A 14,557-nucleotide genomic window follows, 5' to 3' on the forward strand; every position below is an offset into this window, starting at 1 on the left:
TTAGTTTTTTTTTTAATTTTTTAATTTTTTAATTTTTGTTTAAAGTGTAAATATTTTTTAAATTGTAAATTTCTTAATTCTTAAGTCTTTTATATATTATAATTGTTGTATTTGTGTAATTTGTAATAGAGGACGTTTAAATAAATATAGAGACAGTTTAAGGTATATCTAGTTCAAGGAAAGGTTCCACGCTTACGTGAGAGGAATGATTGATCCTTTGTATGAATGGGAAGACGTGAATACCCGCAAAAGCACGTTGCTTGAGATTGCTTCCGATATAACAATGGAAATCAAATGACTAATTATTATGATATATACTTAAGGTTTTTATTTATTTATTTATTTATTTATTTATTTATTTATTTATTTATTTATTTATTTATTTATTTATTTTATTTATTTATGTTCTGTAGGGTTCGTAGAAAAAATCCTGTTTAAAATGCCAATTTTATTTCAAATTCAAGAGACTCAATCATTCAATCTAAATCCAGAGTAATGACTGTAAACAAATTTTAACAAAAACTTCATAAATTTTCATAGAGATTGATATACAGACATGCGAATATAATGTAAGCAGAGTTATAAGTTTTTCCAAAGTTTTCTTTCATCGAAGATGTTGTGATGCTTGAAGGCGTTTAATACTGGGTCACCGAGTGACCTGATTCACGAATCTGGTTCACTTCCTTCTCTCTTCTTCATTTTTGCACTTGTTCGTCTAGTGCTGGGTTTAGATGACTTTTAACATCTACTAATCGACATGTCTTTCAGGTAGGCTTGCCTGTTCCCTCCCTTCCTCACGCCTTGTCACTACTGCAAGAGGAAAGTGAAAATATGGCAATATGAACAGCTGTGATCAACTAAACGTGATTGGGTTTTTTCCTTATATATGTGTACTAATCCGATGCCCTGCCTTCGTAGAAACGATGACATTGTATGCACTTCGTAAATAAGACGATACAGGTATTTTACAAGATCAGCACCAATAATAATAATTATAATTTACAGCAATTTTAAGTAGCATACTCTCACTCCATTAAAAATCTGACCCTGGAGAAACCTTTAACCAGTACACGAATATGGCAGTTTGAATCCTCCTCTACTGAAGAGAGAGAGAGAGATAGAGAGAGAGAGAGAGAGAGAGAGAGAGAGAGAGAGTTTCTCCTCCTCTGTCTGGTGATGAGGGTGGTTGGTGAGTGTGGCAGCTAGGATGGAAAAAAGGTGAACAGGTAAAAAACGATAAGTGCCGAGTAACTAACTGTATAAATAATCAAAGAAATTATACTAAAAGGAAAACTGATTTGAATTACGAAAAATCGGCTGTCAAGAAAAGCTCTTGGCGTTTTCATCCATCCAATGCATATGACAGTGAAAAGAGGGAATCGTAGAGGTTGAACAGGCAGACTTGAGAAGGAGGCGTGAACGGAAGTTAAAACGAAAGGCTAAAAAGTGGGCGTAGCTAAGGGCCGAACGGACGCTACAAAACGCTACAAACAACATTTAGTAATACCTACAGCGCACCACGTGAGGTGCACTAACGGCACCACCTCCCTATTGACCGCCATTTACGGTCTAGTCATACCTCCGCAGTTATCCCTGCACAGTCAGCCGGTAACGGCAAAACTGAACCCACTGACTTCAGTTTTGCCTCTTCAGGCCGCCTGTACAGTCATAAATGCGTAGGCATCACTGAGCGTTACTGACGGCCTTTAAGGGTAATAAGAACACGAGATGCCAAAAAATCTAGACAAATGAAGCGAACGATTACCTGGAGAGAACGTAGGCAGGCGTCCACTAAACTGTACCTTAGGATACGATGCTCGTTGTACCCAGTAGATTGAGTCTGCTGGTAAGGTTAGCTGAGTGAATCAGGTTCTCAATGACGATGTTGTACTCTTTGAGACTTGCCAAGGTGCTCTCGCCATCAGGCAGTTTAAGCAGTACCTGAAGAAAGCATCTCCTGGTTATTTAGTTACTTTTTTTATTATTATTATTATATTATTTCAGCTTCATCATGCACGCACATTACAAGGTTATACCTTTTAAAAAAAAATTTCTTTTATCAAGGCATTAAGTTACATATAGCAGTAATGTACACACACACAATATATATATATAGAGCCCATTAAAAGCATCCCAAAATATAGAAGAGAAATAAATACTATTTTCAGGAGACTGCCTGTCTGCCCTCTTCATGGTAGAATGAATGAGAAAAGTTCCAGAAAAGGTGGTATTGATAACAAGAGTCCATCCACAGGTACGCCAATTTTAGGTCACTCCATCTACCTGAAGAGGGAGACAGCAGTCTCTGAAATTATACTATTTCTCTCTCTATATTTTGGTGTTTTTATGGGCTCCTTTTATTAGATGGAATTCTGTTTTAACAGAACATTTTACCAGTCATATATATATATACTATATATATATATATATATATATATATATATATATATATATATAAAAGCAGCCTCTTACCTTGTATACACCTGTTGGAGCTGCAGAGGGCACCGAAAGAGTGGCATCTATGATACACTCCCCAGGTTGACAACGTCGAAGGTCAAGACCCGCCTGGAGAGGTGAGGTGTACATCGTTCCTGAACAGCCGATGATCACCATCTGCAATGGAATTTGATTTCTGATTTTAAATGACATTGCAATACTTTAGGTCACTGATTTGCCCTGGGAGAAGAAATGATTTGATTAGATTTCATAAAATGACGTTACACTATAGTAGATTCACATCAACCGAGCATTTGATGCCAAGGCCAGTCCCTTTCGACGCTCCCGACTGGCTGTTGGTAAGCCAATCACAGGGCTGGAAGCTCTCAGTCTCTCCAGAGAGTTCACATAAGCAGGATGTATGTTCCACCTCTCCTGAAGGATACTTTTGAAAGACGTATCCCTCAGGGGAGACGGAACATACATCCTGCCTGTGTGAACTCTCGAGAGAGAAACTGAGAGTTTCCAGCCCTGTCGTTGGCTTATCAACAGCGTCGTAAGGGACGGGCCTAATCATCAAATGCACAGTTGATGTGAATCTACTCTAGCTAATGTCACTGATTTTCCGTGGGAGAAGATTAGGTTTCATTTCATAAGATGACTTCATACTAGCCAAGGTTACTGATTTGCCCTAAATTCTATATTCAATTGAATTTAGATTGAACTGAACTTATGCCACAGAGCAATTTATGAAGAACCCACCTGCGCTGACCGGTAGTTGATTGGTGCAGAGTAACCAACATTCTTCACCTTGATGCCAACCGTAACAGTGGTCCCTCTCTTTATCGATGATGGTATTCTTGAAAACATGCCAATGAAGCGATACCCAAGTGAATGGTCGATCTGTGGATTGAAGAAAAGCAAGTTAAAATTCCTGTCATAAAATGGAGACCATCCTCATGCGGCGCACTTTAGTCATTGCTGAAAGATTTTTGTAGCGTCCCTTCGGCCCCTAGCTGCAACCACTTTCATTCCTCTTACTGTACCTCCGTTCATATTCTCTTCCATTCTCTTACTGCAACTGTGAGTTTTTCCTTCTGTTTCACCTTTCAAACCTTCCTACTGTCAATTTCCGTTTCAACGTTGAGTGACCTTATAGGTCTTAGCAATTGTTTTTTGTCCCAAACCCTATTCTGTTCTAGTGTATAAAATAAAGACAAAAATAAAATGCTGGAATATCATAAAACACTGCTAAAAGCTAAGGCAGTCTGTTGATATAAGCTGCTTTTTTACAGAATCTTCATAGTCGCATAAAACTGGGCAGAAAGCCAATAAGTAGTTTGGTCATTCGTGGCCTACAGGATCCTGAACACGGAAGTCTGACTACTTCAATTTTTGAAAGAAACTCTCAAATTCAAGTTTTTCAAAGTTTTATGTAAATCTGTATTTTCGTTTTTTATATTTCAGACGTATTTAACCCTAATTAGTCTATATTTAGCTGAATCTGGCATCATTTTCTCACACTTTGTCTTGTCTATTTCAGCAGCATTCTCTCTCTCTCTCTCTCTCTCTCTCTCTCTCTCTCTCTCTTTGTGTGTAGCACTAGCATTTTTAACACTGAATTCATCTTTATCTCTATTTTAGTGCTGGTACTCAGTGTTGCAAAGAGGTTTTTAGGCTCAAAATACATGATCTATTTTCTGAGCCTATTCCAAGCCCATTTATCCAGGTCATTTCTATAAAAAAAAAAAATCTGCAATCATACACTATTTCGTCCAAGACCAGCTAGAACTGACAAGTCTTCAGTTTTTGTTTGCAATCTGAAAGGTACACATCAAGCAGTAGCTATAGTAGATTCACATCAACTGTGCATTTGTCGTCTACGCCAGCCCACTACGACGCTCCTGATTGGCTGTTGATCCAATGACAGGGCTGGAAACTCCAGCCCTGTGATTGGCTTATCAACAGCCAATCAGGAGCGTCGTAAGGGACTGGCCTAGACATCAAATGCTCGGCTGATGTGAATCTATAACTATAGTCATTCAAACTTGACCGTAACTGACACAAACTAAACAAATAACAGCAAGTCGTATGCAAGGATACTGTCTTTAATCACTCACTGTGTTATAACATCCTTGGGTCTTCCATGATTGGAGCACAGTTCCGTGATACTCCGAATTCAAGTAAGTGAAGTGAAGCTCCTGGAGTTCTATTTTTGCAGTGGTGCAATCAGACCTTCAAAGATGAGAAAAACATGTCAGCATCTTTGCAAATAATTGCTAAACGCAATGGAGACTTCCATCAGTGAGTCATGTAATCTCCATAGATTGCGCTTGAAGACGTTTCGCAACAAGGAATTACGATATTGCATTCTTTTTTCATCTGACGAAAATGCATTTAAAATTAGTCGACGGAATGCAACATTGTTGAATTTTATGTGATTGCTTTGTATCTGACTGAATGCTTCTCTCATGGCCAACATCTCTTCCTGAAATATATGTTATGCAGTCAATTTGCAATACTATGAAAATGATGTATTCCTAAAACCAAAAGTAAATAACATAGCTGCAGAAGTGAACGTCATGAACTGGGTTTCAGATACACATGGTTTCCTGCTTAGCATTTTTATGGGTTATCCATACATTTTAACATAGTAGAAACAAGTTACAGTATATATTAGTAGAAACATGTCATTATCAACATTTTCCAAGCCGTATATTATAAATAATATTGAAATTGGTAATAATTACTCCCTGTGAAACTGGAGGAGGCAAACTGAACCGCCACCATTGTCTTAAGGTGTAGAAACATCTCCAGTTGATTGGTTTGGTGTTAGTTTTCTGGCTCTGGGGAGCTTTCCAAGCACCCAATGCAGTGTTGCTTTGCTTACGTTGGTCTATAGCGGTTATAACTGTAATTCGATAGTTGTTGTGGCTCTTTTCATAGGTTCACAAACTAAAACAATAAGGTTGCAGATACTAACAAGTGACGCTGCAGTGATAAACACAACAGAAACCTTCTCGGTGGTACTTTGGCTCGTTTTCTACGCGTCACTCCGAGGTGCTAGTACTAAATGTGAAGTCTTCAGTTCCAGCATGTACTGGTAGGTGTCGCACGCGTCATGCTCACAGTCTTTAGTCCATAGTTCCTTGAGAGTCTGCATCAGTCCTCTCACGGCCCTTGATTGGTAAAAATCAGTTGCTTTTCCTGGGTATAAGAAAGACGGGTCACCATAAGAAAACGAAAAAAAAAAATCAGTCTTCAGACCAAACTTACCTGGTTGGATTGGGGTTACAAGTTTCACCCCCTTGTGACACATACAGTGTTTCATTCTTAAGGTAAGGGTATTCGTCAGACTTGTTTAAGTAGGTCCCAAAATCCGTGTCAGATGCCAGAAAACAGTCGTTGTGGTGGCCAATTCTTGCAACCTATGAGAACAGAAGAAAACATTTGGAAAATATGGTATGGTACTGATGTTTCAACGTGTGGGAAAAATGAATCCCTAAAGGTGGTAATATCCCAACATGCCGATCGATTCTTAAAGACACTAATGTTTCATTGTGCAAGAAATATTCATCTCTAAAGATGTTCATAGGCCCTGTTACTAGAAAATGCATCCCAAATAGTATTTATGTCCCATCAAGTAGGAAGTATATTTTCCTAATGGTATTCTCGTCTCGAAAACCGGAAATAACACAATCCAGAATGCGTTACTGATTTTATCACGGAGGAATAGGATGTGCATAAAAGTATGAATGCCTCTTCATGGTGGAATATAAATACTCATCATCATTCAGGAAGAGAACTGTTTTCCCAAAGATGTTAATGGCTCGTCATGCCAGAAAATTGTGCTTCTAAAGATCATGATGTCTGAGCATGCTGGAATAACGTGTTTTAGATCGTGGTCAATGTCTCGTCAACCAGAAAGAATGCATTCTTTAATGTGTCGATGCCTTAGCATAGAGGAAATATGTTTTTAAAGGGGGTGATATTCATGATATCCATGTTGACTGCGAGCAGCACAGAGACATCTGTCCTTACCACCAAAGAGCCAGAGTTCTGCCAGGGAACAAATGTTTTGACCTCCTGCTTACCTTAGTATTCGTATACGCCTCGGCTGAAGTAACAGATGTAACTCTCTCCACAATCTTCCTCTTAAAGTTTGGTGTGCGCAGCGCGATTTGCCTGTGAGAAAAATCAGAAGTTGGTCCGATCAGAATAGAGGGATGAATGAACCAAACAAAAACTTTTTTCCGTTTTCTTCTGAAGATGGAAAAAGAAACCCAGAAAAATGACTGAATATAACTTGCTTACTTGTAAGTATTTACATAGTATTTTACTCAACACTCGAGTACTTTCAGGCCCTATCTGTGGCCCTTTCTCAGGTTATACTCATTAATTTTGTAGGTTTCTTTTTCCATTTTCAGAGGAGTGAATGTTAAAGAAATGAATATCAGAATCCATGGGCAAACACTTGTGAGAAGGAAGAACTGATTCTCAGATATTTCATTTCTCTCAGGGGATGATTCTACGATGTCATTTTTAAGGTGCACGCAGTTCAGCTGCACGAATCATTAAAGAATGACTTTGGAGCAATATTAAAGTAATAAAATTTCTTTACATGCTATTTTAAATCAAAAGGATATGCTGTTTTATTTACCCTTTTTTTTATTTGAAACCCCTAAAATCTCTTAATTAGACAAAATCAAGAGTAGTTAAGTTACACGTTACAGTAAAAAAAAATAGAAGCAATATTCTTTCTTGGCTATTTCCAATCAAAAGGATATGCTATTTTATCTGCCCTTTTTTTTATTTGAAACCCCTAAAATCTCTTAATTAGAGAAAATAAACATAGTTAAGTTACACGTTACAATAAAAAAAAAATAGAAGCAATATCAAAGTAATCACATTTCTTTGCCGGCTGTTTCAAATCAAAAGGATACGCTGTTTTATCTACCTTGTATATGTGTTTTTTCTTTTTTTTTTTTCCTTCTTTTTTTTTGAAACCCCTAAAATCTCTTAATTAGACAAAAATCAAACGTAGTTAAGTTACACGTTACACTAAAAAAAATAGAAGCAATATTCTTTGCTGTTTTATCTGCCCTTTTTTTATTTGAAACCCATAAAATCTCTTAATTAGACAAAAAATCAAACGTAGTTAAGTTACACGTTACACTAAAAAAAATAGAAGCAATATTCTTTGCTGGCTATTTCCAATCAAAAGGATATGCTGATTTATCTGCCCTTTTTTTTATTTGAAACCCCTAAAATCTCTTAATTAGACAAAAATCAAACGTAGCTAAGTTACACGTTACAATAAAAAAAAAATAGAAGCAATATCAAAGTAATCACATTTCTTTGCCGGCTGTTTCAAATCAAAAGGATACGTTATTTTATCTACCTTGTATATGTGTGTGTGTGTTTTTTTTTTTTTTTTTTTGAAACCCCTAAAATCTCTTAATTAGACAAAAATCAAACGTAGTTCAGTTGCACGTTACACTGAAAAAAATTAGAACAATATTCTTTGCAGGCTATTTCAAATCAAAAGGATATGCCGTTTCATCTGCCTTGTTTTTGTTAAACCCTTAAAATCTCTGAATTAGACAAAAGCCAAACGAATTCCTTCGTGTCCCTCCCTGCACTGACCTGGATGCTGGCAATGCTGCTAAAAGGTCAGTCACGACCTGTCGTCGATTCTGGTAATCAGTCGGAGATATGTTGCCTTCGTTGCCATAGTTGGCCGTGTAGTACCACTCTCCCCACACTCCAATGAAGCCTGCCTGCACTAGAGCTATGACACCTACGTGCTCCTTTAATAAATAAATGAATTAATTAATTAATTACATTTATATTCATATCTACGCATCTTTGTATGCACGCTAGATATTGTGGACGAATTTTCTCATTCATTTTAAACACACAACAGTCAATTGTCGAATCAGTGAACTAGTCCCGAGGAGAACTAACCTGGAAAATGGGAGCGAGTTGCTGAATGTGCTTCTTCAGCTGCAGAGGAGGAGCGTCCGCGATGACCGAACCGTTTAAACTGTAGCAGAACCTTAAGAGCACCTGTTCAAAGGTTCAAAGGGAATGGTATTGCTATTATTATAATTATTAAAAAGCTGGACTAGGCCATCGACTTCAAATCCTGAAACTTCTATATCATTCCGTTTATTGTACCTCTGTTCATTTTTTCCTCTCTTCCACCTAAGTGTGCATGAGATATGAAAATATACGGTGAGACCTGCTGTTTGCAGATGAGCTGGTTGTAAAGGGAGAACTGAAAGAGGGGTACAAGGTTTGACAGGAAAGAAGAGGTGTCATAGCCGGTATTTGAAAAACGCGGACAAGGCTAAACAGAACTGGGGGAAGAGAGGAACCTTATGTAGTGTTTCAAATACTGGAGTTCTGTCATAAGCAAAGGGAGTGGATTTAGGAATGAGGTTTGGCAGAAATGAGGGCAGCTTGGGCTAATTGAAGACAGATTTCAAGGAGAGGGGCGGGTTGGCGTTTCTTGATAAGAAGATTCTTGTAAGTCTTAATATTAAGGTCTACAAAACATTAGTCAGATCAGAAGAGGGATTCCTTGAAAGACCCCCCCCCCCCCCCCTCCCCTAATCTGTCTTTGAGAGGATAGAGACACGAATGTTGAGATGAATCCCGGTGGCCAATCCCCGAACTGTAAGCGAGTATAGGAATCATCCCTGAAAAAAGCGGGACGCCATATCTTAAAAACTAACCATAGAATAGTCTTGAAAATAATCTCATTAAGTTTCACACACCCAAATGACTACTCTTTTGCTTCTATAGGCTGACTTAACCTAACCTAGCCTAACCTAACTTAGGGGCTCGTGCAATTCTATAGTAGATTCACACCAGCCGTGCATTTGATGTCTAGGCCAGTGCCTTACGACGCTCCTGATAGGCTGTTGATAAGCCAATCACAAGGCTGGAAACTCTCTGTCTCTCTCGAGAATTCACATAGGCGAGATGCATGTTCCACCTCTTCTGAGGAATACTTTTGAAAGACGTATCCGTCAAGAGAGGTGTAATATAGATCCTACCCATGTGGACTCTCGAGAGACACTGAGAGTTTCCAGCCTTGTGATTGGTTTATCAACAGCCAATCAGGAGCGTCGTAAGTGATTGGCCTAGTATCATTACTGGAATGAATTGACAGTGAATAGATAAGAAAAAGGGTAGGTGTTTTGTAGAATAACAGATAAAGCCCGAGAAAATAAGATGAGGTGTTATGGTCATATGGTTCACAAGGGTGAGGATGAACGAACCTTCAAACCAGCAGTTCGGATGTCCACGAAATCTTTCCTTATCTTCTGCAGGATGTCGTCGCTGATGTTTGTGTTGACGAACGTGTCTAGGACGTACACTCTAGAAGAGAAATCGCCAGTAACGTAGTGAATAAGCAGGTTCTCATAAAGATGGAGATGTTAAGGGCAACACAGGGTTAGTGATGTTTTAGTCCAAATGAAGACAACATATAACGACTTCTTAAATTTGGAGAGGCACATGAAACCATGGAATATCTCTTTCGTAAATAAATGTTGGGCAATGCTGGTCACCATTCGGTAAAAATGAAGGGTTTAGACACCATAATGACTTTTTTTTGGCTGGATTCAAGAACCAAATTCTCTATAAATGACTTTTTTTTTGCCTTACTTTTTCTTATTTTATGTACATTTCATCCATCTCAGTATATCATTACCACCTATAAATTCCAGTGGTTATTCCCTGGTTACGCTGCTGGTTGGATTCAGGAACCAAATAAACTTGATGGAATATTTAGGTAACCCGACGACTGTCTAACCGCTAACCCCCGCCCCCTCCTGCACCCTCCCTCCCCCAGAGCTGGGACGTGGAAGTACTAGGCAATTATAGCCCGGTGGACATTGGGCTACACATATCATGTGAGAGAGCGAGAGAGATCATTCACTGACCTGTAAAAGAGGGTGTGACCTCGGTTGACCAAATCATTCAGGCTCAGTGGGTCGACTGGTGTCCAGCTGGATGCTTTGCTCTCCGTGTAAGTGTAGAATCCACGCTCCGGGTTTCTCCTGCCGGTTCCTACTGCTGGGTATCCGTAGGTAGCTGGATAAAATGGAGAAAAATGGGTATTACAGATGGGAGTAACATGAAACAGGGAGAGACAGAGAAAAAGAACACTGAACATAAAACTGAGCAATTTAAACTCCGATGTATGAGTAAATTATCCCTTTTTTTAGGAGGAATAATTCAGATATACTCGAAGAGTTCCGCAAAAGTCACTTAAACTCCGATATATGATTAAAAGTTTCCTTTTTTTTTCAGGAGGAATAATTCAGATAAAATCGAAGAGTTCCACAAAAGAGTAACTTAAACTCCGATATGATTAAGGTATCCTTTTCTTAAGAAGAAATAATTAAGGTATAATCAAAGAGTTCCACTAGAGAGTAACTTAAACTCCGATATGATAAAAGTATCCTTTTTTTTCAGGAGAAATAATTCAGGTATAATCGAAGAGTACCACAAAAGAGTGACTTAAACTCCGATATATGAGTAGAAGTCTCCTTTTTTCAGGAGAAATAATTCAGATATAATCGAAGAGTTCCATAATAGTGTAACTTAAACTCCGATATATGAGTAAATTATCCTTTTTTCCAGGAGAAACAATTCAGATAAAATCAAAGAGTTCCGCAAAAGTCAATCAAACTCAGATATCCCTAAAGTCTCCTTTTTTCCAGGAGAAATAATTCAGATATATCGAAGAGTTCCATGGTTAAAGTATCGTTTAATTTTCAGGAAAAACAATTCAGATATAATCGAAGCTTTCCACAAACGGAGGTCAGCCCAGGTCTCCTTTATAAAACATTGATACACTCAATAAATCTTTTTGGGAGAAGAGTTTTTATTCTATTTAAGGATAAATTTAGCCATAATCGTGCGTCTTGCAAGCTCGTACTGCACCATACCGAGACCACCAAAAGATAGACCTATGTTCCGGGCCTTGATTATACGTTGTACAGAAAACTCGATTGCACAGAAGACACTTAGGCGCATGTTTTACTTGTTTAATAATGAAGGAAGGAAGAGAATGAAGAATGGGCTACCTTTGAAGAGAAGATAATACGAAAGGGAATTAAGTATTTTACTTACTGTTGTGATTGAACACGGCACATCCGCTCGGTGCGCTTGGGAAGAGAGCGCTGCAGTTCAAAGCTTTAATCGCTGTTGAAAACGAAAGAAAAATAAGACAAGGAAACAATAGGATAAAATTGCATATGAATTTACTGTCACTGTCACCGAGTGAAACATAATTAACACAAAACAAAATTAGTGCTATATTGATTGGCATGGTATAATCCGGATAATTTACATTTAATAACTCTTCAAAATATTCAGCCTATCGACTTAGACTATATTCTGCTCACACAGCGTCTCTTTAGTCTAACATCCAGCGTCTTATGAATAAATGATTGATACATGCATATTTGCATATATACATATAAAATACACATATGTATATATATACATATATATATATGTATGTATGCATTATGCATGTATGTATGTATATATATATATATATATATATATATATATATATTATATATGTGAGCACTCCTCAAGAGTGCTCACATTCTCACCTGCAGAAGTACACTTAAATACTCGTATATTTTCTTGGTAATATTCATGCACTCCTTTTCATACATATGTAATATACTATGCATGTGCAGTAAATACTATTATGTGCTGATATGTAGTGTTTGTGTATATATATGTATGTATATATGATATATATATGTATGTATATTATATATATATATATATATATATATATATATATATATATATATATATAGTGTACATAGATATATATATATATAGTATATATATATATATATATATATATATATATATATATATATATATATATATACACATTTATGATTATGCAGAGTATATATATATATATATATATATATATATATATATATATATATATATATATATATATATATATATATATATATATATATATATATATATATATACTCTGCATAATCATAAATGCGTACATATATATATATATATATATATATATATATATATATATACTATATATATATATATATATATATATATATATATATTATATATATATATATATACATACATATATATAATCATATATATACATACATATATATACACAAACACTACATATCAGCACATAATAGTATTTACTGCACATGCATAGTATATTACATATGTATGAAAAGGAGTGCATGAATATTACCAAGAAAATATACGAGTATTTAAGTGTACTTCTGCAGGTGAGAATGTGAGAACTCTTGAGGAGAAAGTCGTAGCTTTCCAGGCGCCCTTCGAAGTGGAAGTAATTAGTGCTTTTTACCTTGCCGCTTAGTCCGTCGAAGTTCCAACATCGGTTCCTTGAGATTCCCTTCCCTTGGAGCCTCCCTTTCCTGCCTTTTCCTCGCGGGAGTGCCGTCCTCAGCGCTGAGGCTCCTGGAGGATCCAGCATCCGAGGCGATGACCAACGTCAGCGCCACGAAAACGACCGTCCACTTCATCTCGCTCTCCTGAAACGCGGTTAGATTTCTGTCTTTGATCTGGGTCTTTCATCTGGCTTTGAAGACGAGATACCCTTGCGATGTTGCTGCTGCTATTGCACTGCTGCTCCTAACAAGTGATTCATATTGCAGCTGCCATCGGCTTAAACTCTGTATTCCATTCAGGAGTCATTATGACTTCTATTGTGGATTAGCATTCACCGCTCGGGTCCCTGACGTTCCTTACTTGAAATTGTGATTGCAAATGGACTTTGAGAGGGTGATCGTACCCGATCACCTGCGTCATCTAAGAACTGAGACGCTATTTGCAAAGGCTAAAGAGTTTTGAAAACTCTATTATGAAGAGGTTTGCCCACCCAGTTTACTTGCATAATTCAATTATTTTCAAATACTGGAAAAGCCTCATCTATGCTTAGTTCATTTGGTGCGCTCCTCATGCAAAAACATGGTATTTCTTTGTTTTGTTCTGATTTGCTACATGTGCACATGCCCTTTTAGTAAGAAGAATCACTTTGTTTCATTATCCGCATCTCATTCATATCATGATTTTTCACCTCTCTCTCATAATCATTTCTCATACTTATTTTAGATTTTATCCTTTAGAGTTTGGAGGCTTTTATATATATATATATATATATATATATATATATATATATATATATATATATATGTGTGTGTGTGTGTGTGTGTGTGTGTGTGTTTATGTATGTGTGTGTCTATGGCCATTTAGGTCCGAAATAAAGCTTTTGAATTTAAATTTGAATTTTGGTCTATGTTCATCAACTAGCATTTTCCAGTTGCTTATGTTTAAGGAGTTGAATGGCACGTTAGTGTTATTTACCAGGTTGATAGCCTCATTCCCAGTTCCGCAAATGCAGAACACAATGTCTTTTAGAAAGTTTAGTCTACCTTGTAGTAGGCTGGTATCAAATCAGCTTGACTTAAAAATGTTCATTTTTTAATGAAAGCGTCACTTATTTAGGTCACATTTTTCACAAGCCCCAGCTATTGCCAGTACGCCCCAACCTGTTAATCTTAAACAAGTCTAAAGTACAGTAGGTCTTTGCAGTTTCTGTAATAGACCCATTCCCAGTTTTGGCAGTGTATTTGCACCGCTGTACAAAATAATTCAAAGGAATATTAAGTTTTCATGGAGCAGTGAACAGCAGAAATGTTCACAAACAATGAAAAATCTTTGTTGGTTTGAAAAGTGCTTCGCTTTTACGATTCATCATTGAAATATCTCTTAAAATTGAACCATCCCCACACGGAATTGCAACTGCTCTTATGCAGAGAAAGTCTAAGGACAACGAGTGGTATCTTCATAAGTCTGCCTCCCCTACTCTCGATCAGAGTGAGAGAAAATTACCCAGACATCGATAGTGAAGAGCTTGGTGTAATACATGGTTGTGAGCGTTATAGGATAAGCTTTTTCAATACGAAATTTATAATTCCTTACTATCAGATATTTTTATTAGGCAACTGCATTAAACTTATGACGCAGGATACAGGTGTGCCTACCACTTGCCTAA

The 14,557-nt window shown here is 37.1% G+C and overlaps 1 protein-coding gene across 2 annotated transcripts in view; it reads right to left on the reverse strand.

The window, feature by feature from the left end:
* Positions 1-433: 433 nt before the first annotated feature.
* LOC135200926 (uncharacterized) overlaps positions 434-14,557 on the reverse strand; it is a 19,231-nt gene continuing 5,107 nt past the window's right edge. The window contains exons 2-14 of one of the 2 annotated variants that reach the window (XM_064229710.1): positions 12,848-13,034; positions 11,587-11,658; positions 10,392-10,542; positions 9,726-9,825; positions 8,404-8,505; positions 8,083-8,246; positions 6,531-6,621; positions 5,713-5,864; positions 4,557-4,671; positions 3,199-3,339; positions 2,473-2,613; positions 1,803-1,941; positions 434-810 (exon numbers count right to left, since the gene is read on the reverse strand). In XM_064229710.1, coding sequence (XP_064085780.1) covers positions 1,804-1,941; positions 2,473-2,613; positions 3,199-3,339; positions 4,557-4,671; positions 5,713-5,864; positions 6,531-6,621; positions 8,083-8,246; positions 8,404-8,505; positions 9,726-9,825; positions 10,392-10,542; positions 11,587-11,658; positions 12,848-13,025 — 1,545 coding nt within the window. In that variant the 5' untranslated portion in view covers positions 13,026-13,034 and the 3' untranslated portion in view covers positions 434-810; position 1,803. Of the gene's footprint in view, positions 811-1,765; positions 1,942-2,472; positions 2,614-3,198; positions 3,340-4,556; positions 4,672-5,712; positions 5,865-6,530; positions 6,622-8,082; positions 8,247-8,403; positions 8,506-9,725; positions 9,826-10,391; positions 10,543-11,586; positions 11,659-12,847; positions 13,035-14,557 lie in introns of both variants that reach the window. The other variant, XM_064229702.1, reaches the window with a different exon arrangement.

The sequence above is a fragment of the Macrobrachium nipponense genome, chromosome 23, assembly GCF_015104395.2.
Source record: "Macrobrachium nipponense isolate FS-2020 chromosome 23, ASM1510439v2, whole genome shotgun sequence".
Classification (NCBI taxonomy): Eukaryota; Metazoa; Arthropoda; class Malacostraca; order Decapoda; family Palaemonidae; genus Macrobrachium; species Macrobrachium nipponense.